Source organism: Mandrillus leucophaeus, unplaced genomic scaffold, assembly GCF_000951045.1.
Source record: "Mandrillus leucophaeus isolate KB7577 unplaced genomic scaffold, Mleu.le_1.0 Scaffold338, whole genome shotgun sequence".
NCBI classification, from domain to species: domain Eukaryota; kingdom Metazoa; phylum Chordata; class Mammalia; order Primates; family Cercopithecidae; genus Mandrillus; species Mandrillus leucophaeus.
Window position 1 is genome coordinate 135829 of NW_012103565.1, and position 27157 is coordinate 162985.

At 41.8% G+C, this 27157-nt stretch overlaps 1 protein-coding gene across 1 annotated transcript in view; it reads left to right on the forward strand.

The window, feature by feature from the left end:
• Positions 1-1777: 1777 nt before the first annotated feature.
• LOC105545761 (phosphatidylinositol 3,4,5-trisphosphate 3-phosphatase TPTE2-like) overlaps positions 1778-27157 on the forward strand; it is an 87556-nt gene continuing 62176 nt past the window's right edge. The window contains exons 1-6 of the mRNA XM_011988791.1: positions 1778-1833; positions 4273-4332; positions 8446-8499; positions 12145-12198; positions 18285-18338; positions 19262-19315. Coding sequence (XP_011844181.1) covers positions 4277-4332; positions 8446-8499; positions 12145-12198; positions 18285-18338; positions 19262-19315 — 272 coding nt within the window. The 5' untranslated portion in view covers positions 1778-1833; positions 4273-4276. The remainder of the gene's footprint in view (positions 1834-4272; positions 4333-8445; positions 8500-12144; positions 12199-18284; positions 18339-19261; positions 19316-27157) is intronic.

The following is a 27157-nucleotide window of genomic DNA, read 5'->3' on the forward strand; positions in this document are numbered from 1 at the left end:
CAAACTGTTTTCCAAAGTGGATCTAGCACTTTACATTCCTGGCATTGTATGAGAGTTTCAGTTTCTATCTTTGTGAACACGCCATCTTTCTAATTTTAGATATTCTAATAGTTATCTAGTGGTTTCTTATTGTAGTTTGAATCTGCATTTCTCTAATAGCTACTTATGATGACCATCTTTTCACTTGCTTGTCAGTTGCAAATCTTTATTAGTGAAGTATCTGTTCACATATTTTGCCCTTTTTTTTTTTTTTTTGGAGACGGAGTCTCGCTCTGTCGCACAGGCTGGAGTGCAGTGGCGCGATCTCAGCTCACTGCAAGCTCCGCCTCCTGAGTTTACGCCATTCTCCTGCCTCAGCCTCCCGAGTAGCTGGGACTACAGGCGCCTGCGACCTCGCCCGGCTAGTTTTTTGTGTTTTTTAGTAGAGAGGGGGTTTCACCGTGTTAGCCAGGATGGTCTGGATTTCCTGACCTCGTGATCTGCCGGTCTCGGCCTCCCAAAGTGCTGGGATTACAGGCTTGAGCCACCGCGCCCGGCCATTTGGCTCATTTTTTAAAAGTTGGGTTGTTTTCTTACAATTGAAGTTCATTTTTTCTTATAATCAAAATTTTAATTGACACATAATAAATCGTACATATTTATGAGGTACAGTGTGATGTTTCAGTTTATTTTACATGGTATAATGATCAAATCATGGTAATTAGCATATCCATTGACTTAAACATTTACCATTTCTCTCCTGTAAGAACATTCCAAATCCTCTCTTCTAGCTAGAATATGAGTGTATTTTAAATGTACAACTATTTGTTTTCTCACCATCCTATAAAATGATGGCTTGAGTCAATGAAGTTTCCCCCGCAAGTCCTATCAACCTTGCTTATTTTAGTGAAATTTAATATGGTCTAGAAAACACTGAGCCCTCTGGTTATTCTCTGTAACCCACAAAGGAAACCGAACACTTGACATAAACGTCTTCACCAGAGTAAATAAGAAGAATCCCCTCCATGACATGCAAAAGAAAAAGTAACTGGAGAGATCGTCTCTGCTCTGAGGTTATTATCCAGTGGTCTTTGGCTTTGGTACGTTGTCCCCCACACCATGCCCTTCTCCCTCATCTTTAATGAGTATCTGTATGTGTGACAGAACAGCATGTTTTTAAGTCTCTGCAGTCTTGGACCAAGCTCGTTCTGTTCTCCAGTCTACGAGAATCTCAAGAGCACAGGATTCTGTTTGGGGTTGCTATGGACACACAGTTCTTATTCCAGTACTGGCTTCTCAATACGAGGTAAAGACCTAGAGGTGAGGGTCTCTGAGCAAGGTAGTCCCATCCCATCCTCTGCCCTCTCTGTTGGCTGATGTTGTCCTCTCCTCCTCATCAGGAGAATTAAAATCATGCAAAGTTTTGGTGGGGGAACTAGATGGTGGTGTCTGGGGCCCACAGACAGGAAAGTTTGCTTATACCAGCTGGGGGGACCACTAATTGACATTCCTTTCCCCTCCCAGGGACCTTACAGAGTCCCTTTATCCTCAGGGTACTGGGAGACAACTAGTGGGTGTAGGGCCAAATAGCAATAACCTTGTTATTTGTCAGGAATTGGGTAAAGATTTGATCTAACAAGCTTGGTTTTGGGAATTAAAAAATGAAAAAAGGAAAAGCCATAATCCTGAAAGGCAATGGGAGAGAAAGCTGCTAACAGGATCTTGAATACATTTCTCCCTCTTAGAGAAAGTTGTACTGAAGACACAAGACCTGAGACTTATGTCATTTTAGCAGCTGAACCGACCCCAGCCTCTTGTGAGCGGCAGTGGTGCCGGAAGCAGTCTAGCCTACAGGTAAGCAGGTCCAGGGCTTACAGGGAGAAACTCCCAGAAATCCAGCTCTGCCTTGGGTTGCTCTGTTTCACGTCCAAAGGTGTGCTTGGGCCACATCTCTGGAGCAGAAGGTGGTAGACTGAGAGCTTTGATATTTCTACTCCTACTGCACATGAGCTGGTATAACCCCAAAGTTATGGAATTTGCTGCTGTCTGTGACCCAGCAAATAGAAATAGAAAAGTAATTAGAAAAATAATAGAAATAGAAAAAAGTTTAAACAATAAAACAAGCCTCATTCTATACCTGTTAATGTCCTTAAAAATAGGACATTTTAGGCAGTGTGATAACATGCATATACTGGTCGCTTTAATCTTTCCTATAGGGGCAGCTGGTTGCCCTAATGGTGGATGCTCTGTTCAGGATGGTGAGCTAGTGCTCAGCCCCGGAAGCCACTTCACAGAGATGGCCACTGAACGGGCTTCAGTGGTCCCATCTCAGCATCTCCAGGAAGGTTTAGGAAGATTTTGGCCTCTGGAATATTAGGACTCTGCTGAGAATGAACCTTTCATGCTTGGAGCACCTAAAGTAAAGAAAGCTTACAGAAGCTTATGTGCTGTGCCTGCTTGCTACTGAATGTTTTGTTCAATGAATATCTGTATGTGTGGCAGATTTGATTGGAGACCTACTTTTCTTTATAACCTGGTAGCATGATTATGAAGGTGCAGCTAACCTTTACCTAACTCAAACTTCTGTGGTTTCTCCTATCTACCAAAAAGCATTTAGGAATTCTGCGTGATCATGTAATTTTAGGATAGTTTGCCATTCTCACCTTCCTTAGAAGGCAATTTAGCTAGCTACTTATTCATGTCCCATGAGGGAAGTCATTCTGTGCTCCCAAGCAGCTTATCAAACTGCTGTTTCACACTTCATGCAATATCTCCCTGAAAGGAGTTCAGGTAACATCTATGGATGTCTTGTGTCGTTTTTGGAAATGAGTTTCCCAAGGAACTTGCTTAGCAATCCTGGCTTGTCACCTGGATCTGAAGAGTAATTTGAGTGTCTTCCAGTTCTCTTCCTCAGTAGAAGATATCTGAAAAATCCAGTAATCATTCAATGAGGCTGCTTATATCAGAAACTCAAATTCTTATGATTTTGGTGTTGTGAACCTTTTCCTCTGTTAAGACTTATTAGTGTATTCTGCATAGACAACCCAGTTGTTCTTCCTGCGGAAAAGCAGTGGATACCTCTAGATGCTTTTCTTTTTGTAAAAGGCATTGTTTCTCCTGAGACCTGGATGAATTTCCATGAGCCATTCAAGCACCTAAAAGCACCCACTTAAAACTTGAAAGGTTCCCTTCATGGCCTTCAGACCAGGCTAATGAGATTTGATAATTTGAACTCCAGCACTCCTTTCCTCACATGCTGAAAGAATAGCACAAAATTAATGTCTATCTGTGCTTAAAGGTTTGAGCTATTGATCACAGTCCAAAATTAGTTTGTGTAGCAGAACTTTAACTTGAAGACATAAAAAGATACCGTTTAATATACTGTTTCCAAAATGTGTTTCTCACACATTTCAACTGTGAGAACGAGGTGGTCAAATAAGTTCAGAAACCTCAGCACACTCTTGGGAATCCCAGTTTTTATCAGCAGCAAAAAAAAAAAAAAAAAAAAAAAAAAAAATGTGCAATCAGTTTCTTAAACTTATTTAAACATTTGAAAAGTTAGCAAATTGTGGCAAAGAACATTAATTCTTGAGTCTTGGGAGTTTTTTACTTTGATGAGCGTGTTCATGTATTTGAAACTAAAAATATCAGTTTATATTGCCACATGCTGATTTTTATGGCGTAATATATGGTGTAGAGAGCAGGTTGTCTACAAACCAATATTTGCAAAATGCTGAATATTCAGCACGGTTTTATGAAGTCGACAGATGTGGAGTGTATTTTGCATGTGTCTTAACTTAGAGATGAGGAAATGAAGTTGTAGAGAGATTAAATTAGCCAAGCCAGTGGTTTGGATGCTAGGAAGTCTTGATTTTGTAAAAGATAGCCATATGACTTACAAAAATGAATCCAGACGAAAAGAAAACAAAATGATTCTACACATATAATCTACTTTAAGTTCACAAAAGGTTTTAAACATAATTTAGGCTATCTTTGACTTACCTACTTGTTTATTTCCTACCAAGGATGACCAGGAACTAGCCATTGATATAGAAACAGTCATTATTCTTACATTTTCTTTCTTTTTTCTGTGTCCTTTACACACATACACACACACCCACCCACACACCCTCAGAAGTACTAGTATTGTGCCCTGAAATCGTTTCTTTAGTTCCTGTCAAAATTCCTCTGATTTTATTTTTCGTGTCCTGAAATACTGTCAAGATTAACATCCTGATTGCCTTCGAAAATATCTGATTTTATTTTTTGTCTGTGTTTGTTACTCTTTAGTAGAATTATGGATTCATTAACAGTGTCTACCATAACAGCATCTGACAACTATGACCATAATGGGTGAGTTGACTGATCTAAGTGGTGAAAAATACTGGGAGCATCAGTGGCAATAACAGCTTTCCGTAAGAAAGTATAAGCATCTTTAGGTAGCGTTGTTTTTGGACCTATGTGGAAAAATTAAGATCAGGTCAGAAGAGGGACACTTGGTACTCAAAGTTTGGTTGTGACTCTTAGTAATTGGCAGCCAAAACCCTTAGGAAACTATCAGAATGCCTGTGTATGAGACTCTATCAAGAACAATTCATGAGAGGAGAGAATCCTACTTGGAGAAAGAAGGTGGTAGCATTGGACAGGCTGCAGAATAGCGCTTAGCAGATAGAAAAGACCTAAGAGACCCTGTATCTGTCCCTCACCCTTCAGAGCTGGTGCCCCAAACCCAAATCCATCATCACATTGGATAGAGCCCCTGCCTGAGGTTTAGTCACTTGATCCTATTTGAGGAGAAGCAAAGCTAGCTGTGACTCATGAAGAGCATGAGTCACATGGTGGAGGGACTTGAGAATTAGGGAATCAAAATGGGCAAGAACGTTGTGTGCCTTCAAATGGAACATGTATTTGAAGCAAATTTAAGTTCAAGTTGCTGTCACACATGATGATCAGGTTCAATAATAAAGAATTGTATTTAAATCTTGATTCATTAAACTTTCTTGAGAGTCCTAAACAATTTATATTCCTAACACATAGAGACTTCTTTCTGGAGAAAAATGAAGTACGAGGTGCCAAATAACAGATTTATATGACAATTTTTTAGGGACAACACACTGTAATTTATAACACAGCCATAGCCAATTTGAACCAAAAAAAAAAAAAAGTAGTGTATGAATTTACATTGTTTCTTACTGTTTGCTTTTAATCCTTTGCACTAATCCCAATGAATTGACATCAGAAATCTGTACTGGAGCTAACAATGAGAAGTGATATCATAATATATATTGGAGATGGGAGGAATTCAGGTTCGTGAAAATCAGTCTCAGAATTATTCTTGGGAAAATAGTGTTCTGGACACTGATTCTAAAATTCTTTCTAAAAAGTGAGGTGTTAAGTGAGCTAAGTCATATTTACGATATCTTTCAGATTCAAGGAATTTTGTTGTTCAAATACATTAGTCATATCTCCACTCCATGTGGCAAATCTGTAATCTGTTTTTACATTTGATGTTTAGAGTAAAATACAGAAACCTTACATAGAACTTTATAATAAGCTTCATGTATTCAGATATAATTGGTACTTTGATGACTAATGCTGTTTGTGTTATACTCAGAAAGTTCTTTCCTATCCTAAGATTACAAATATATTCCCAAAAATATTTTTTATATTTGAATTAATTTTCTACATTTAAATAAAACAAGTGCTGTTGTTGTTACTTTAACATCTCCCCATATTAGTGTTATATTCTATACACTTCATGCAATGCCAGCTTAACAATACCTTTTGTAGGATGCTACAAAAGGAAATGCTGGTCTGTATATCAAAAGATTTTCCTGGCTGAACACGGTGGCTGATGCCCGTATTCCCAGCACTTTGGGAGGCCAGGGTGGGTGTATCACGAAGTCAGGAGTTCAAGACCAGCTTGGCCAACGTGGTGAAACCCCATCTCTATGAAAAATACAAAAATTAACCAGGCATGTTGGTGCATGCCTTTAGTCCCTGCTACTTGTGAGGCTGAGGCAAGAGAATTGCTTGAACCTGGGAGGCAGAGATTGCAGTGAGCTGAGAGCGCAGCACTGCCCTCCAACCTGGGCAACAGAGCAAGACTCTGTCAAAAAAATAAAAATAAAAAAAGCAAAAGAAAAGTATTGGAATCAGTTTGAACTGAAAACGTTAAGTCTAGGAAGTTACATGTTGTCTTACTATGTATGTTTTAAGTTCTTTGGCACTGTGCTGTGTGTGAACTGAGAGTATCTTCTAGTAGGCTGTCCATTGCAACATGTAATATAAAGGAACACAATTATACATGTATATATGCATCTACAAACACACACATCGATGCATTAATACACACAAGAGAGAAAGAGATTTGGGCTATTCCCTGTCAGGAGCAACCATGGGAACAAGGAGTTCCCTTGAAATTATTTCTAGAGGACTCTCTAGATGAGCTTTGTATGGAATAGTCTTTTGTTTTTTTGGATGAAGGTAGGAAAATAGGGAAGAACTCATAGAAGGAAGCTTTTTATGTTAGTGTTTGTCACCTTTCCTTTCTGTGGGAGTGTGGACCAAGGGAGAAGCGAATCCTGCTTGGAGTGAGAAGGAGTTAGGAGGGAACAAAGAGCAGAGAAACCCCAGCAAAAAAAAAATAGCACAGAGTTAATAACCCTGGAAGTATTTCACACCCTCCAGAGCTCTGCCATAGTGTGAGGCTGACTCCCTTGGCCCATACCCACCATCACATGGGATGAAGCCCTTGTTTGAAGCCTGCAGCTACTTGGCAATAACTCTTGGGCAGGAAAGACAACAAGGATGGGTGCCAATTGAGGAGATGATTGGAGGTGATAGAGGAGGAGGAGCTCAGATGGGATGATAAGAAGCGGGACTTACAGACTAAAGTTGAACTGGAATTAAATGCCCTCTAAAAATGCTGTTATACATTGAGGTGTAGATACAGTTACTTAGTCTGAATAGATCGATATACTCACAGCTTAAGATATGCACTGTTGGCATATTAAACCTCATTTCTAATAAAAAAATAAATACCATCTCAGGTCAATGTAGTGATATACATACTTGTGAATAATCAAAGTGTAACTGAGGAATAACTCATAGACTAACTGTAGCTATTTGTTGCAAAATGTTAGAATGACGCATTGTATCTCGCTCTGACCATATTTGTCCTATAGTCCATATCTGAATGACCTGGCGGGAGTCATTATTGATCGACCCACCGATGACAGGTGAGTTATAAAAGATGTACACATGGCCAGGAGCCATGGTTCCCACTTGGAATCTGAGCACTTTGGGAGGCCAAGGCGGACAGATACCTTGAGGTCAGGAGTTCGAGACCAGGCTGGCAAACATGGTGAAACCCCGTCTCTACTAAAAATACAACAGTTAGCCAGGCGTGGTGGCAGTCGCCTCTAATCCCAGCTACTCGGGAGGGTGAGGCAGGAGAATTGCTTGTACCTGGGAGGTGGATGTTGCAGTGAGCCGAGACCATGCCACTACATTCCAGCCTGGGAAGCAGGAGCGAAACTCTCTCAAAAACAAGAAAAAGATGTACACACAAACACACATACAAATTGGTGACAGAGAAAGAGGCTGAAATTACTGGGATTCACTGTCAGGAGTGTTGACAGTAATACAGCGTATCTTTGACATAATTTCTTTATCGTCTCACTGTATCACGCATAGGTAACTTCCATATTTTTACAGTTGTTTAGAAAGAAAGAGGAACAGACTATAGAGAGAGGCTTCCGTCTGTTACTTTCTTCTTATACTTAGTAACAGTCAAATGCCTTGCATACTTAGATTTTCTGTGTATGAGACATACTGGAGTGGACCATGGGAATAGAGACTCCTATTTAGAGCAAGGAGAAGGTATGAGTACTCGGGGAACTGTGAAGCCCTCAGCAGAAAGGAACAAAGCTAAGAGCCTTGGAAGTGTTCTCCACCCTCGAGAACTCTGGCACCATGGAGGCTGGTGCTCCAAACCTCATGTCACCATCATATTGGATTGTGCCCCTGTGGCAGACCTCTAGTGACTTGACTGTCTTTGTGGGGCTGGGAAGACAGCCATGCTGGTTGAAAATAAGGAGGTAGTGGAGGGCCTTTGAAACAGGACATTCAATGAAATAAGGGGGCTGACTACCCCCAAACAAAAGTTGAGTTTGAAATAACTGCCACCACAAAGGCTGACACGCATTGGGACTGAGGTCATAATAAGGAAGTTTATTTACTTCTGGAAGCATTACTATTTTCCCCAGCCTAAGATGTTGGTTGCCATCGTAAATATCCTGCTTTCTAATAAAAGAAAAGGATACTTTAGAACCAAATAGTGCGATACACGTGCATAGTCAGAACTTCACTGGTTTATGTGCAGATTAATGAAAGCTAGTTTCTCCAGATAGTACATTTCAAATTGTGTCCCCTGTCTGACTGTATTCTTTTATCATCCTCTAGTCCACCCACTAATGAATTGACAACAGCAAACCCAGAGGCACGTATCAATGAAAGGTGAGTTATATTTAGATAAATGAAGACACACGTATGCATAACTGTGCATAGAGGTAGTCACACAGCCAGGCACATAAAGAAATGTATGCATCCATCCATCCCCACTTCTCCCAGCACACCTCCACTAACAAACCCATGCACACAATGGAAACATATAATAAGGAGACAGAGGGATGGACATTTGTGGAGTTTATTCTGAGAAGCCTGCATGGCCACAGAGAGTGTTTTTAAACAGGGTCTACAATTCTTCTCATGGTAGCCTTTGTAGGTAGCATTGCATTCGTTTCTAATAGAGTGGTATAAAAAAGAGCCGGTCCTAGGAGAGCTGCTGCTTCTTGTTAGTGTATTTGTCACCCTTAGTTCCTAGTAAGCACCTTCTTAAAGGACTCAGATTTCCTGAGTTTGAGAGCCTACCAGATTGACACAAGGGAGGAGAGAATCCTATTTGCAACATAGAGGAGATAGCAGCTGACAAGGAGCTGTGAAGCCCTGGGGAAAGAATGGAACTAATGGAACATGGACTTGTCCCTCACACTGCTGAGCTCTGTCGACATATGAGGTTGGTGCTAAAACACAAACACAAGCACGCCACCTCATTGGATGCTGCTCTTCCTTAGGCCCGCAGCTACTTGCCTGTGTCTTATGGACAGGAAACACTAGCATGATGGCTGAAAGGAAAGATGTGATGGAGAGATCCAGGAAGTGGGCCATAGATGGGATTAGAGGGATGACTGCCTACACAGTGGAGTTGAATTTAAAAAGAAATTCACCCACAAAAGGCTGTCATGCATTGGTCAGCTCTGGTGGTAGAGAGTTTTGGTTAACTCTTGAGTCAGTGAGTCTTGGATAGATGTAAAATGTGTGCCGCAATCTTAGAAAGTATGATGTGTAGGGTAAATGGCATGGCAGATTCCAAAGAACCAAATACACACGTGAATTCTATAGGGTAGAGCAGCTTACAGGTTGAAAAGTAATTGTAGGCCAGGCGCGTTGGCTTACACCTGTGGTCCCAGCGCTTTGGGAGGGCAAGTCAGGTGGATCACGAGGTCAGGAGTTCAAGACTAGCCTGGCCAACATCGTGAAACTGCCGTCTTTACTAAAAATACAAAAATTAGCTAGGCACGGCGGTGTGTGCCTTTAGTTACTGCTACTTGGGAAGCTGAGGCAGGTGAATTACTTGAACCCGGGAGGCTGAGATTGCTGTGAGCCGAGATCGCACCACTGTACTCTAGCCTGGGCATCAGAGTGAGACTCTGTCTCCGGAAAAAAAATAAAAAAATAAAAAATAAAAAGCAAAAGAAAAGTAATTGGAACTAGTTTGAACTGAAAACGTTAAGTCTGGGAGGTTACAAGTTGTCTTACTATGTACGTTTTAAGTTCTTTGGCACTGCACTGTGTGTGAACTGAGAGTATCTTCTAGTAGGCTGTCCATTGCAACATGTGATATAAAGGAATACAATTATACATGTATATATGCATCTACAAACACACACATCCATGCATTCATACACATAAGAGAGAAGGAGATTTGGGCTATTCAATATCAGGAGCACCCATGGGGACAAGGAGTTCCCTTGAAACTATTTGTAGAATCATCTCAGGATGAGCTTTGTACAGAATATTCTTTTGCTTTCGAGATGGAGGTAGGAAAATGGGGAAGAACTCATGGAGGGCGGCTTATTATGTGAGTGTTTGTCACCTTTCCTTTCTGTGGTAATGAGACTCTACTCGTCGTGTGGATCAAGGGAAAGGGAATCCTGCTTGGAGCAAGAAGGAGATAGGAGGGGACAAAGAGCAGAGAAACCCCAGCAAAAAAAAAACAACAGAGCTAATAACCCTGGAAGTATTTCACACCCTCCAGAGCTCTGCCATAGTGTGAGTCTGACTCCCTTGGCCCATACCCACCATCACATGGGATGAAGCCCTTGCTTGAGGCCTGCAGTTACTTGGTGGTAACTCTTGGGCAGGAAAGACAACTAGGATGGGTGCAAATTGAGGAGGTGATTGGAGGTGATAGAGAAGGAGGAACTCAGATGGGATTATAAGAAGGGGGACTTACAAACTGAAGTCGAACTGGAATTAAATGCCTTCCAAAAATGCTGTTATGCATTGAGGTGTAGATACAGTTACTTAGTCTGGATGGATCGATATATTCACCGCCTAAGATACGCACTGTTGGCATATTAAACCTCATTTCTAATAAAAAAACAAATGCCATCTCAGGTTAATTTAGTGATATACATATGTGTGAATAATCAAAGTGCAAGCCGGGAATAACTCATAGACTAACTGCAGCTATTTGTTGCAAAACGTTAGAATGACGCATTGTGTCTGACTCTGACCATATTTGTCCTGTAGTCCCTATCCGAATGACCTGGCGGGAGTCATTATTGAGCGACCCACCGATGACAGGTGAGTTATAAAAGATGTGCACATGGCCAGGAGCAGTGGTTGCCACCTGGAATCTGAGCACTTTGGGAGGCCAAGGCGGACAGATACCCTGAGGTCAGGAGTTCGAGACCAGGCTGGCAAACATGGTGAAACCCCGTCTCTACTAAAAATACAACAGTTAGCCAGGCGTGGTGGCAGTCGCCTCTAATCCGAGCTACTCGGGAGGGTGAGGCAGGAGAATTGCTTGTACCTGGGAGGTGGATGTTGCAGTGAGCCGAGACCGAGCCACTGCATTCCAGCCTGGGCAGCAGGAGTGAAACTGTCTCTCAAAAACAAGAAAAAGATGTACACACAAACACACATACAAATTGGTGACAGAGAAGGAGGCTGAGATTACTGTGATTCACTTTCAGGAGTGTTGACCGTCATACAGTGTATGTTTGAACAGACGACCGTTTCTTTCTTGTATCACTATCACGTAAAGTAACTTCCATATTTTTACAGTTGTTTAGAAGGAAAGAGAAACAGACTATAGAGAGAGGCTTCTGTCTGTTACTGTCTTCTCATCCTTAGTAACAGCCAAATGCGTTGGAAACTCAGATTTTCTGTGTATGAGACATACTGGAGTGGGCTGTGGGAATAGAGACACCTATTTGGAGCAAGGAGAAGGTACAAGTACACGGGGAACTGTGAAGCCCTCAGCAGAAAGGAACCAAGCTAAGAGCCTTGGAGGTGTTCTCCACCCTCCAGAACTGTGGCACCATGGAGGCTGGTGCTCCAAACCTCATGTCACCATCGTATTGGATTGTGCCCCTGTGTCAGACCTGTAGTGACTTGACTCTTTTTGTGGGGCTGGGAAGACACCTATGCTGGTTGAAAGTAAGGAGGTAATGGAGAGCCCTTGAAACAGGACATTCAGTGAAATAAGAGGGCTGACGAGCTCCAAACACAAGTTGAGTTTGAAATAACTTCCACCACAAAGGCAGACACACACTGGGACTGAGGTCATAATAAAGAAGTTTATTTAAACCTGGAAGGATCACTGTTTTTTGCCCAGCCTAAGATGTTGGTTGCCATCGTATAACTCCTCCTTTCTAATTAAAAAAAGTGACATTTCAGAACCAAATAGTGCTATACGTATGCATAGTCAGAACTTCACTAGTTTATGTGCAGAGTAATGAAAGCTAGTTTCTCCAAAAAAGTAAATTTCAAATTGTGTCTCCTCTCTGACTGTATTCTTTTATCATCCTCTAGTTCACCCACTAATGAATTGACAACAGCAAACCCAGAGGCACGTATCAATGAAAGGTGAGTTATATTTAGATAAATAAAGACACACATATGCATAACTGTGCATAGAAGTAGTCACACACCCAGACACATAAACAAAATATATCCATCCATCCATCCATCCACGCATCCATCCATCCCCACTTCTCTGAACACACGTCCACTTACAAACCCATGCACACAATGGAAACATACAATAAGTAGACAGATGGACGGACATTTGTGGAGTTTATTCTGAGAAGCCTGCATGGCCACAGAGAGTGGTTTTTAACAGGGTCTGCAATTCGTCTCATGGTAGCCTTTGTAGGTAACATTGCATCCTTTCCTAATGCAGTTGTATACAAAGGAGCCAGTCCTAGGAGAGCTGCTGCTTCTTGTTAGTGTATTTGTCACCCTTAGTTCCTAGTAAGCACCTTCTTAAAGGACTCAGGTTTCCGGAGTTTGAGAGCCTACCAGATTGACACAAGGGAGGAGAGAATCCTATTTGCAACATGGAGGAGATAGCCACTGACAAGGAGCAGTGAAGCCCTGGGGAAAGAATGGAGCTAATGGAACATGGACTTGTCCCTCACACTGCTGAGCTCTGTCGACATATGAGGTTGGTGCTAAAACACAAACACAAGCACGCCACCTCATTGGACGCTGCTCTTCCTTAGGCCCGCAGCTACTTGCCTGTATCTCATGGACGGGAAACAGTAGCATGATGGGTGAAAGGAAAGATGTGATGGAGAGATCCAGGAAGTGGGCCATAGATGGGATCAGAGGGGTGACTGCCTACACAGTGGAGTTGAATTTAAAGGAAATTCACCCACAAAAGGCTGTCATGAATTGGTCAGCTCTGGTGGTAGAGAGTTTTGGTTAACTCTTGAGTCAGTGAGTCTTGGATAGGTGTAAAATGTGTGCCGCAATCGTAGAAAGTATGAAGTGTAGGATAAATGTGTAGGCATATTCCAAAGAACCAAATACACACATGAATTCTGCAGGGTAGAGCAGTTTACATGTTGAAAGGTAATTGGAAGGCTGGGTGCGTTGTCTCACGCCTGTGGTCCTAGCACTTTGGGAGGGCATGTCGGGTGGATCACGAGGTCAGGAGTTCAAGAACAGCCTGGCCAACATGGTGAAACTGCCATCTCTACTAAAAATACAAGAATTAGCCAGGCGTGGTGGTGCGCACCTGTACTTCCTGCTATTTGGGAGGCTGAGGCAGAATTACTTGAACCCGGAAGGGCGAGGTTGCAGTGAGCCGAGATTACGCCACTGCACTATAGCCTGGGTGACAGAGCGAGACTCTGTCTCCAAAAAAAAAAAAAGCAGAAGAAAAGTAATTGGAACTAGTTTGAACTGAAAACATTAAGTCTAGGAAGTTATATGTTGTCTTACTATGTACGTTTTAAGTTCTTTGGCACTGGGCTGTGTGTGAACTGAGAATATCTTCTAGTAGGCTGTCCATTGCAACATGTGATATAAAGGAATACAATTATACATGTATATATGCATATACAAACACACATATCCATGCATTCATACACACAAGAGAGAGACTTGGGCTATTCACTGTCAGGAGCATCCATGGGAACAAGGTGTTCCCTTGAAACAATTTCCAGAGTCGTCTCAGGATGAGCTTTGTACAGAATATTCTTTTGCTTTTTGGATGGAGGTAGGAAAATGGGGAGGAACTGATAGAGGAAAGCTTATTATGTGAGTGTTTGTCACCTTTCCTTTCTGTGGGAATGAGACTGTACTCATAGTGTTGACGAAGGGAGAAGCGAATCCTGCTTAGAGCGAGAAGCGAGAAGGAGATAGGTGGGGACAAAGGGCAGAGAAACCCCAGCCTAAAAGAGAACAGAGGGAACTATTTCACACCTTCCAGAGCTCTGCCATAGTGTGAGGCTGACTCCCTTGTCCCATACCCACCATCACATGGGATGAAGCCCTTGCTTGAGACCTGCAGCTACTTGGTGGTAACTCTTGGGAAGGAAAGACGTCTAGGATGGATGCAAATTGAGGAGGTGATTGGAGGTGATAGAGAAGGAGGAACTCAGATGGGATTATAAGAAGGGGGACTTACAAACTGAAGTCGAACTGGAATTAAATGCCCTCCAAAAGTGCTGTCATACATTGAGGTGTAGATACAGTTACTTAGTCTGGATGGATCGATATGTTCACAGCCTAAGATACGCACTGTTGGCATATTAAACCTCATTTCTAATAAAAAACCAAATGCCATCTCAGGTTAATGTAGTGATATACATATGTGTGAATAATCAAAGTGCAAGCCAGGAATAACTCATAGACTAACTGTAGCTATTTGTTGCAAAACGTTAGAATGACGCATTGTGTCTGACTCTGACCATATTTGTCCTGTAGTCCCTATCCGAATGACCTGGCGGGAGTCATTATTGATCGACCCACCGATGATGACAGGTGAGTTATAAAAGATGTACACATGGCCAGGAGCAGTGGTTCCCATCTGGAATCTGAGCACTTTGGAAGGCCAAGGCGGACAGATACCCCGAGGTCAGGAGTTCGAGACCAGGCTGGCAAACATGGTGAAACCCCGTCTCTACTAAAAATACAACAGTCAGCCAGGCGTGGTGGCAGTCGCCTCTAATCCCAGCTACTCGGGAGGGTGAGGCAGGAGAATTGTTTGTACCTGAGAGGTGGACATTGCAGTGAGCCGAGACCGAGCCACTGCATTCCAGCCTGGGCATCAGGAGTGAAACTCTCTCTCAAAAACAAGAAAAAGATGTACACACAAACACACATACAAATTGGTGACAGAGAAGGAGGCTGAGATTACTGTGATTCACTCTCAGGAGCGTTGACAGTTATACAGCCTTATCTTTGACATCGTTTCTTTATCGTCTCACTGTATTACACATTGGTAAATTCCATATTTTTTACAGTTGTTTAGAAGGAAAGAGAAACAGACTATAGAGAGAGGCTTCTGTCTGTTACTTTCTTCTCATCCTTAGTAACAGTCAAATGCGTTGGAAACTCAAATTTTCTGTGTATGAGACGTACTGGAGTGGGCTGTGGGAATAGAGACTCCTATTTGGAGCAAGGAAAAGGTACGAGTACTTGGGGAACTGTGAAGCCCTCAACAGAAAGGAACAAAGCTAAGAGCCTTGGAGGTGTTCTCCACCCTCCAGAACTGTGGCACCATGGAGGCTGGTGCTCCAAACCTCATATTACCATCGTACTGGATTGTGCCCCTGTGTCAGACCTGTAGTGACTTGACTCTTTTTGTGGGGCTGGGAAAACACCCATGCTGGTTGAAAGTAAGGAGGTAATGGAGGGCCTTTGAAACAGGACATTCAGTGAAATAAGGGGGCTGACGACCTCCAAACACAAGTTGAGTTTGAAATAATTGCCACACTGTCTGATACACACTGGGACTGAGTTCATAATAAAGAAGTTTATTTAAATCTGGAAGCATTACTATTTTCCCCAGCCTAAGATGTTAGTTGCCATCGTATAACTCCTCCTTTCTAATTAAAAAAGTGACATTTCAGAACAAAATAGTGCTATACACATGCATAGTCAGAACTTCACTGGTTTATGTGCAGAGTAATGAAAGCTAGTTTCTCCACAACAGTAAATTTCAAATTGTGTCTCCTCTCTGACTGTATTCTTTTATCATCCTCTAGTCCACCCACTAATGAATTGACAACAGCAAACCCAGAGGCATGTATCAATGAAAGGTGAGTTATAGTTAAATAAATAAAGACACACATATACATAACTGTTCATAGAAGTAGTCACACACCCAGACACATAAACAAATATATCCATCCATCCATCCATGTATCCATCCATCCCCACTTCTCTGAACACACGTCCACTAACAAACCCACGCACACAATGGAAACATACAATAAGTAGACAGATGGGCGGACATTTGTGGAGTTTATTCTGAGAAGCCTGCATGGCCACAGAGAGTGGTTTTTAACAGGGTCTGCAATTCGTCTCATGGTAGCCTTTGTAGGTAACATTGCATCCTTTTCCATTGGAGTTGTATACAAAGGAGCCAGTCCTAAGAGAGCTGCTGCTGCTTGTTAGTGTATTTGTCACCTAGTAAGTTCCTAGTAAGCAGTTTCTTAAAGGACTCAGATATCCTGAGTTTGAGAATCTACCAGATTGACACAAGGGAGGAGAGAATCATATTTGCAACATGGAGGAGATAATAGCTGACAAGGAGCAGTTAAACCCTGGGTAAAGAATGGAGCTAAGGGAACATGGACTTGTCCCTCAGACTCCAGAGTTCTGTCAACATATGAGGTTGGTGCTATAACAAACAGGAGCATGCCATCTCACTGGATGCTGCTCTTCCTTAGGGCCGCAGGTACTTACTTGCCTGTGTCTTATGGATGGGAAAGACCAGCATGATGGGTGAAAGAAAGACATGATGGAGAGATCTAGGAAGCGGGCCATAGATGGGATTAGGAGAATGACTGCCTACACAGTGGAGATGAATTTAAGAGAAATTCACCCACAAATGGCTGTCAGGCATTGGTCAGTTTCAGTGGTAGACAGTTTAGGTTAACACTTGAGTCAGTGAGTCTTGGATCGGTGTAAAATGTGCCGCAATCGTAGAAAGTATGGTGTGTAGGCTAAATGGCATGGCAGATTAGAAAGAGATCGTAGAAAGTATGAAGTGTAGGATAAATGTGTAGGCATATTCCTACACATTCTGTAGGGTAGATCTGTTTACAGGTTGAAAAGTAGTTGGAAGGCTGGGTGCATTGGCTCACGCCTGTGGTCCCGGCACTTTGGGAGGGCAAGTCAAGTGGATCACGAGGTCAGGAGTTCAAGACCAGCGTTACCAACCTGGTGAAATCCTGTCTTTACTAAAAATACAAAAATTAGCCAGGTGTGGGTCGTGCGCCTGTAGTTCCTGCTACTCGGAATGGTGAGGCAGGAGAATGACTTGAACCCAGGAGGGAGAGGTTTTAGTGAGCCAAGATCATGCCACTGGACTCCAGTCTGAGTGACAGAGTGAGACTTTGTCTCAATTAAAAGAAAAAAAAAAAAAAAGAAAAAAAATAATAGGAACTAGTTTGAACTGAAAATGTTAAGTCTAGGAAGTTACATGTTGTCTTACTATGTATGTTTTAAGTCCTTTGGCACTGCGCTGTGTGTGAACTGAGAGTATCTTTTAGTAGGCTGTCCATTGTAATATGTGATATAAAGGAGGACAATTATACATGTATATATGCATATTCAAACACACACATCCATGCATTCATACACACTAGAGAGAGAGATTTGGGCTATTCACCGTCAGGAGCATCCGTGGGAACAAGGTGTTCCCTTGAAACAATTTCCAGAGTCGTCTCAGGATGAGCTTTGTACAGAATATTCTTTTGCTTTTTGGATGGAGGTAGGAAAATAGGGAAGAACTCATAGAGGGAGGCTTTTTATGTTAGGGTTTGTCACCTTTCCTTTCTGTGGGAATGAGACTGTATTCATAGAGTGGACCAAGGAAGAAGCGAATCCTGCTTGGAACGAGAAGGAGATAGGAGGGGACAAAGAGCAGAGAAACCACTGTAAAAAAAAGAACAGCGCTAATAACCCTGGAAGTATTTTATGCCCTCCAGAGCTCTGCCATAATGTGGGGCTGACTCCCTTGGCCCATACCCACCATCCCATGGAATGAAGCCCTTGCTTGAGGCCTGCAGCTACTTGGCCGTAACTCTTGGGCAGGAAAGACAACTAGGATGGGTGAAAACTGAGGAGGTGATTGGAGGTGATAGAGAAGGAGGAACTCAGGTGAAATTATAAGAAGGGGACTTAAAAACTAAAGTTGAACTGGAGTTAGCTCCCCTCAAAAAAGGTTGTTACATATTGAGGTGAAGATACAGTTGCTTAATCTGGATGCATCGCTATGTTCCCAGCCTAAGATATTCACTGTTGGCACATAAAACTTCATTTTCAATAAGAAAAAATTTCATCCCAGTTCAATTTACAGGTATACATACATATATATATATATATTTTTTTAAAGTGTATGTAAGGAATCACTCATCGAGTTAGTGTAGCTATTTGATGCAAAACATTAGAATTATGCGTCGTGTCTGATTCTGATCATATTTGTCCCGTAGTCCCCATCCTGATGACCTGGTGGAAGTCGTCATCGATACAGACACCGACGACATGTGAGTTATAAAGGATGTTCACACTAACATAGAGGTACAAACAAAACAGTGATAGAGGAAGATATTATGATTAGTGGGATTCGCTCTTAGGAGTGTCCATGGCAATACAGAGTGTCTTGGACACAGTTCATCTTCTCACTGTAGCACCTATAGTTAAACATCCACATTTTTACAGTTGTTTTGGAGAAAAGAGGAGTAGTGTATAGAGAGAAGCTTCCGTCTGTCACTGGCTTTTCACCATTTGTTACTAGGAGCCAAATACCTTAGCAACTCAGATTTTCTGTGTATGAGAAATACTAGAGTGGGGTGAGGGAAGAGAAAATCCTATTTGGAGCAAGGAAGAGGTAGGAGTACTTGGGGAACTGTGAAGTCCTCAGCAGAAAGGAACAGAGCTAAGAGCCTTGGAGGTGTTCTCCACCCTCCAGAACTCTGCCACTATGGAGGCTGGTGCTCCAGACCTTATATCACCATCGTATTGGGTTGTGCCCCTGTGAAAGACCTCTAGTTACTTGATGCGTTTTGTGGGGCTGGGGAGTCGCCCGTGCTGGTTGAAAGTAAGGAGGTAATGGAGGGTTTTTGAAGCAGGACATTCAATGGATTAGGAGGGATGACTATCTAAAAATTGGAGTTGAGTTTGAAATAACTGCCGCCACAAAGGCTGTCACATGTTGGGATGAGGCTGTAATTAAAAGGTTTACTTGAATCTGGAAGCATTACTATTTTCTCCATCCTAAGATGGTGGTAGCCATCATATAAATCCTGATTTTTGATAAAAAATGATGTTTCAGATCCAAATAGTGCTATACACATGAATAGTCAGAAATTAACCAGTATATGTTTAGAGTAATGAAAGCTAGTTTTTCCCGAAAAGTAAATTTCAAATTATGTCACCTGTCTGACTGTATTCTTTTATCATCCTCTAGTCCCCACACAAGTGAACTGACAGGAGGAACCAAGGAGGCTTGTATCTATGAAAGGTGAGTTATAAATAGATAAATAAAGACACATGTATGCGTAAGTGTGCGTAGAAGTATATATATATACACACAGGCACATAAACAAATCTATTTACCCATCGATCTATACACATTTTTCTCAACACACGTGCACAAACCAACCCACGCACACAATTGAATCATAAAACAAGGAGACAGATGGACATTTGTGGAATTTTCTCTCAGGAGCCTACATGACCATACAGAGTGTTCTTAGTGGGTTTCCAGTTCTTCTCATTGTAGCATTTGTAGGTAACTTTGCATCCTTTTTTGATGGAGTTATATAAAGAGGAGCAAGTCATAGAAGGTTGCTTCTTCCTGTTAGTGTATTCGTCACCCTTAGTTCTTAGTAAGCAGTTTTTTAAGGGACTCAGAGTTCCTGAGTTCGAGAGCCTACCAGAGTGGCCCCAAGGGAGGCGAGAATCCTATTTGCAACATGGAGGACAGAGCAGCAGACAAGGAGCAGTGGAGCCCTGGGCAGAAAGGAATGGAGCTAATGGAACAGGACTTGTCCCTTACCATCCAGACCTCTGTCAACATGTGAGGTTGGTGGCCAGACCCAACCCCAAACGCACCAACTCACTGGATGCAGCCTTTCCTCAGGCCCACAGCTACTTGCCTCTGTCTCATGGACAGGAAAGACTAGTATGATGGGTGAAAGGAAGGACCTGATGGATGGTTTTCACAGGCATGTTCAGACTTCTACTAGAAATAAATCATGAAAAATGAAACCTGATGCAAGTTAATTATAGTTAATGCTCAAGAAAATTAAAAAAATTAATTAGATGTTCCAGAAGCTATAAGAAGTTTGTGTTTAATCAGTGACTAATTTTTAAAGAGGTTCTTTGTGTTATGTATTACCACTTCTTTTGCAAGGAAACATCAAGGTGTGAATTCTGTAATTGCTCATTAAGCAGTAGTACATGAGTTGAATATGTAGTATTGATTTCTTAAGCCGGTAAATAAAAATCTTCTCTATTCATTTTTTTTTTTTTTTGAGACGGAGTCTTGCTCAGTCGCCCAGGCTGGAGCGCAATGGCGCGATCTCAGCTCACTGCAAGCTCTGCCTCCCGGGTTCATGCCATTCTCCTGCCTCAGCCTCCCAAGTAGCTGGGACTACAGGCACCCGCTGCCACACCCGGCTAATTTTTTGCATTTTTTTTTAATAGAGACGGGGTTTCACCCTGTTAGCCAGGATGGTCTCGATCTCCTGACCTCGTGATCCGCCCACCTCGGCCTCCCAAAGTGCTGGGATTACAGGCGTGACCCACTGCGCCCAGCTCTATTCATTTTATAGTACAGTGGAGGCATGGGTGAATTAAAATGTATTTCTAATATGTAGATAGGTTTAATTTGTATATCATCATTGTTTAATTAATTGGCCATTGAAAAATGAGTCTGTTAATTGTTGGAATTTACTTACTGGAGTTATATGGTAGGATTTGCATACCCTCACCCATTACTTATGTGTATATTTGATATTTTATTTTTATGGAAAAACTACTCCTTTTGGTGCAAAAGATGTTTTTGCTAATAGTGTCAATAAAAGAGAAAATCATGCGGTGTTTATATGTCTGTGTACCTTTTTACTCCATTAGCACTGCCTTCAGTGAAATGACAATAACTCATGAAGCATCCTTCAACAAAAAGTGAGGTCTAAATAAATTAAAAGCTGGATGTAAATATATATATGTAAATATACACATAGACACACACACACACAAAAGCATACATGTAGAGAAGAGAGATTCAGATTTGCCTAGTTCATTGTCTGGAGCATCCATAACAACACAGGGTGTCTCAGACACTGTTTTCTAAAGTCTAATTACGGTAGTATCTGCAGTGACCTTTCTATCCTTTTTGGATCTAGTTGGATAAAAAAGGAACATGTCATAAGAGCAATGCTTCTTATTCCTATTGCATTGGTCACTCTTACTTAGCAGCAGCCAAAAACCTTAGGAAAATATGAGTGAGGCAAGAGAGGAGACAGTCCTATTCTTAGCATGGGGGAGCTAACAGTGGGCAGGGAGCTGAGGAACTGTCAACAGAAAAGAACAAAGCTAGTAGAACCTTGGTCTCTTCCTCTGTTACCACATGAGGTTACTTTCCCAAAGGCAAACCCACCATCAGATTGGATGGAGCCCCTGCCTTAGGTCTGCAGTTACTTAATCGTATCTGAGGGCAGAAAAGACATCCATGATTGGTGAAGAGTTATTGGTGGTATCTGAACTTGAGAAAGCAGAAAATTACAAGGGTAAGCAAGGTGGGTATTTACAAACTGAAGTTGAACTTCTGTAAATTTTGCCAGAAATGGTAACTTGGGGATTAGGGTTAGGAGTAAAGAAATGTATATAAACTTGATTCATTAAGTTTTTTTCACAGGCCTAAGAATTTCATTACAAACATTTGAAACCTCATTTCTAGAGAAAAGTTGAATACCAGGTTTGAAATAAATAACTGATTAACATGTCAATTTTTAGGGTAACTAGATTATAAATTGTAGAGTAATTATTGCTAATTTGTATCAGAAAAATAAGTCTAGGAAGACGTGGAGTCTTGCTACATTCATTTTTAATGCTTTAGCTATTACGCCATTGAACTAAAAAGAGTAATATGTGGTAGAGTCATTAATATATGGAGAGAAAGAAGAGAGGGAGATAATTGAGATTGGTAAGATTCACTCACAAATGAAGTAATAAAGAACTGCACTTAAATGTTGATTCACTAGACTGTTTGTTAAGGCCCAAGAGCTTTTTTACATGATATAAGGCTTTCTTTTAGGGAGAAAAATGATATATTAATACTAGATTCCAAATAATTAACTGACATATACATTTTCAGAGTTCAACCAGTTTATAAATGTAGTAGAGCAATTGTCCATAACTTCAACCAGAAAAGTAAGTCTCTGAGTCGCTTGATCTGGCATGGACATTTTTACTCCTTAGCACTGGCCCAGATAAAATGACATCAGTAGTCTTTCACCACTTTGATATATCTGATATAAGTCACCTTTCAATGGTGGTGTCATTGAAGACTACTAATGTTATTAATCTAGGTCATTGCTAAAGGATTTATCTACACACACACACACACACGTGAATATGTGTGTGTGTGTGTATAAATAGGTGTATTCTTCATATATATATTTAGTATATATAGATACCTACATACATGTATGTGTGTATATGTATGAACATACCTATATACATATATCTATATGTATATATGTGCATATATAGATATATACATATCTTTATGTACATATATGTATCTATATAGATATATTCTATAGCACTGACCCCAATTAATAACATTAGTAGTCTTTTTAATATATATACTTTAGCATATAGACATGCATGTATATATAGTTTAGCATGTATGTATACATATATAGTATATATGTACACATGTGTATGCGTATACATGTATACCTTATTGTGCTTTATTGCCCCTCAGATACTAGTTTTTTATAAACTGAAGGTTTGTAGCAACCTTGCATCGCGCAAGTCTCTTGGTTTCATTTTTCTAACAGCATGTGCTCACTTTGTGTCTCTGTGTCACATTTGGGAATTCTTGCAATATCTTAAACTTTTTTTATTTTTGAGACAGACTCTCACTCTGACACCCAGGCTGGCATGCAGTGGTGCGATCTCAGCTCACTGCAACCTCTGCCTACCAGGTTCAAGCGATTCTCCTGCCTGAGCCTCCTGAGTAGCTGGGATTACAGGCGCCCGCCACCATGCCCGGCTAATTTTTATATTCTTAGTAGAGACGGGGTTTCACCGTGTTCCTCAGGCTGGTCTCAAACTCCTGACCTTGTGATCCGCCAAACTTGGCCTCCCAAACTGCTGGGATTACAGGTGTGAGCCACCGCACCCAGCCTATTTTTCTTGTTGTTAACCTATCTGTTATGATCTGTGATCAGTGATCTTTGATGTTACTATTGTAAGTCTTTGGGGTCAACATGAACATGAACCATGCCCTATAGGACAACTACCTTAATCAATGTCATGTGTTTTTTGACTGCTCCACAGAGGAGACATCCCCCATCTCTCTCCCTCTTCTTGGGCCTCCTTATTTCCTGAGACAACAATATTGAAAGTAGGTCATTTAATAAGTCTATGAGGGTTTCTAAGTGTCCCTAGTGAAAGGAAGAGTCACAAGCCTCTCAGTACAAACTAAAAGCTCAAAATGATTGTGAGGAAGGCTAGACTTCTGCACCAGTCAGACAAGTTGTGAATGCAATATATATATATATATATATATATATATATATATATGTATATATGTATATATGTGTATATATGTGTGTATATGTGTATATATGTGTATATATGTGTATATGTATATTTATATATGTACATATATAGTCTTGAAGAAAATTAAGACTGCTACTCCAGTGAATGTACAAATGATGAGGAAGCAAAACAGTCTGATTGCTAATATGGAGAAGGTTTTAGTAGTCTGGATAGAAGATCAAACCAGCCATAGCATTTCCTTAAGCCAAAGCCTAATCCAGGACAAGGCCCTCTCTCTCTACAATTCAGCGATGGCTGAGAGGTAAGTAAGTTGCAGAAGAAAAGCTTGAAGCTAACAGGTTGGTTCATGAGGTTTAAGGAAAGAAGCCATCTCCATAACATAAAAGTGCAAGGTGAAACAGCAAGTGCTGTTATCCTGCAGCAGCAAGTTATCCGGAAGATGTAGCTGAGACAGCTGATGAAGGTGGCCACACTAGACAACAGATTTTCCGTGTAGACAAGATACCCTTTTATTGGAAGAAGATGCCATCTAGGACTTTTATATTTAGAGAGGAGAAGTCAATGCATGGTTTCAAAGCTTCAAAGCACAGGCCGATTCTTTTTTAGGGGCTAATGAAGCTGGTGACTAAGTTGAGGCCAGTGATCATTGAGTGTTCTGAAAATCCTAGGGCTCTTACGAATTATGCTAAATGAAGCAAGATGGGTGACTAGAGATGCCTTATGCTCATTTCCCCTACAAGAAAAAACCTAGGCAACAAATACGCATCTAAGGTCTGATTAGAGTGTCAAAGGAATAGTCCTGGAGTGCAGCAAAGGAGTAGAGACACACCTGTACTGACTGGAAGGCCCCCACAGCATGGAAGCACTCAGCCTCTGCAGCCCCTTCTCCCCCACCTGGTTTGAATTGGCCCAGAGACAGGAAGGACTTCTCATTGCAGGGTGAAGGTAAGGAGAAGATCCCCACCAGCCCCACTGCCATCACAAACGCAGAGTCTTAAGGAACATCTCACAGTATTTGCAAGCCCTGAGGCCAGGGTGGAGTACTGCCAAGAATTTACACAGTTGCATGTCCTGGACTAGGAGTACAAGGTGAAGGCTTCCCACCCCCAGAGACCTAAGCTGCAGCAACACATCACCAGCTTGAGACCAGAGTCATCTCGTGAGTGTGCCCTCCTCTGGAGGCCAGTAGCCACTGTGCCTCTCCAGCACTGGAGCTTTACCTTCAGTATACCAAACCCACATGGGTGGGTTAAAGCCACAACCCCAGCTGTGTGGAGGTTGGTCCCAGGATGGGCGGTAACTCAAGTCCTGAAGAGCAGGGAAATCAACCCCCACTACTACACTTTCAGACAGAGGAATAATCTGCAGTCCCATCCAGGGTGAGCTCACTCTTGAGCTAGCCAAACCACTACATGCCCTCTCTCAAGTGGGAGAGTCCCCTAAGCCTCTGAGCAGCTGATACACTCCAAGGTCAACAGGGTGACTATGAGTCTATGCTCAGGACCTGAGAAACAGCCCTGCAGGCCTCATCCACCACAGGCATGCTCCTGACCTGCCCAGCAGCCCTCTGCCTTTAATAAGGGCCTGAGAAACAGTCCCACAGGCTGCCCCCAGCAGGCACACCACTGAGTGGGCCTTGAACCTGTGTCTCAGACCTGAGAAACAAGTAGCTGTGTGTGCCTGAGTCTCAGGGCTGAGAAACAACCCTGGGAGCTTACTGTAGCCAGCATACCCTCAGGCCAACTAAGCAGCCACATACTATGTCCCAGTTTGAGGAACAGCCCTGTAGGTCACCCCCCACAGAGATGCTCCCAGGCCAACTAAGCAGTTGTGCAACCTTTCACGAGCCTGAGAAACATTCCTGTACCCATTCCCAGCAGATGCGCCTCCAGACCAGCCAATCAGCCATGAATGTCCATGTCCTGGACCTGAGAAAGAGCCCCATGGGCTACTCCCAGAAGACATGCCCCTAGGCCAGCTGAGCAGCCTTGTGCCCACATCCTAGGTCATAGAAGCAGCCCCCTGGGCTTCCCCTGGCAGGCACCACCCAGGCCAGCTGAGCAGCAGTGTGCCCACATCCTGAGCTACAATAGCCCTATGGACCACCCCCAGCAGACACACTTCCAGGACAGCTGAGAAGTTATTTGACTGTATCCCAGGCCTGAGAAACACCCGCTGTTGGCCAGCCCTGCCAAAGATGCCTTCAGTCCAGCATAGCAGCCATGCAGCTCTATATTTGGCCCATGGGTTTCCCCCAGCAGACTGGCCTCAGGCCAGATGAGCAGCTGTGTACCCACATACCAGGCATGGGAAACAGCCCTTCGGGCCACTCCTGGAGTGCATGCTTCCAAGCAGGCAAACAGCTGCTGACAAAGATTTTTTAAGATAGCAAGAGAAAAGGAGGAAAACACTTACAATGGAATTCCCATTAGACAAACAGCTGATTTCCCTGCAGAAACCTTAGACTGGAAAAGAATGAGATGATATATTCAAAGTTCTGAAAGAAAGAAAAAATCTTTCAACCGAGAATATTATACCCAGTGCAGCTATCCTTTACAAATGAGGAAGACATAAAATCTGTCACAGATAAACAAAAACCAAGATAATTCATCACCACTAGACCAGCCTTACAAGAAATGCCCAAGGGAGTCTTACTTCTGGAAGTAAAAAGGTGATAACCACCATCATAAAAACATGTAAAACTTTAAACGTTGCTGGTAGAGTCAATACATAAAAGAGAAAGAGAAAGGGATGAAACCTTATCACTACAGACAACTACCCAACTACAAAAGTAAATAGAGAGGCAGAAAGGAACAAAACATACAAAACAACCAGAAAACAATAAAATGTCAGAAGTAACTCCTCACCTACCAATAATAACTTTGAAGGTTAGGAAGCATGTTCATAGCAATAAACACCTGGATCAAAAAACTAGAAAAATTTCCAATAAACTACCTAACAATTCTACCTCAAGAAACTACTACGGCAAGAACAAACCAAATCACAAATTATTAAAAGGAAATGAATAATAAAGACCAAACAGAAATAAAGAAAATTGAGGCAAGATTTACAAAAGGTTAACAACAAAAAGCAGGTTTAAAAATAACAAACTGTCAGCTAGACTAAGAAAAGGAGAAGACCCATATAAATAAAATCAGAAACAAGAAAAGAGACCTCACAACAGATATGACAGAAATCAAAAGGATTATTAGACACTGTTATGAACAACTCTACAATAAATTTGAAAACCTAGAGGAAGTGGATAAAATCCTTGACCCATACAACCTACTGAGACTAAACCAAGAAGAAATCGAAAACCTGAACAGACCAAAAAGAAGTAATGAGGTTGAATCAGTAACAAAAAGACTTTCAACAAAGTCCAGGATCTGATGACTTCACCGCTTAATTCTACCTAGTTTAAAAAATAAACTAATATCAATTCTTACACTATTGCAAAAAATTAGAGGAAAGTCTTCCTAACTCATTCTATATAAATAAAGTATAGTTGATAAAGTAGTGGTAGGATTTGAGAGGATTCACTCCAATTTTGAAAACAGTTCTACTG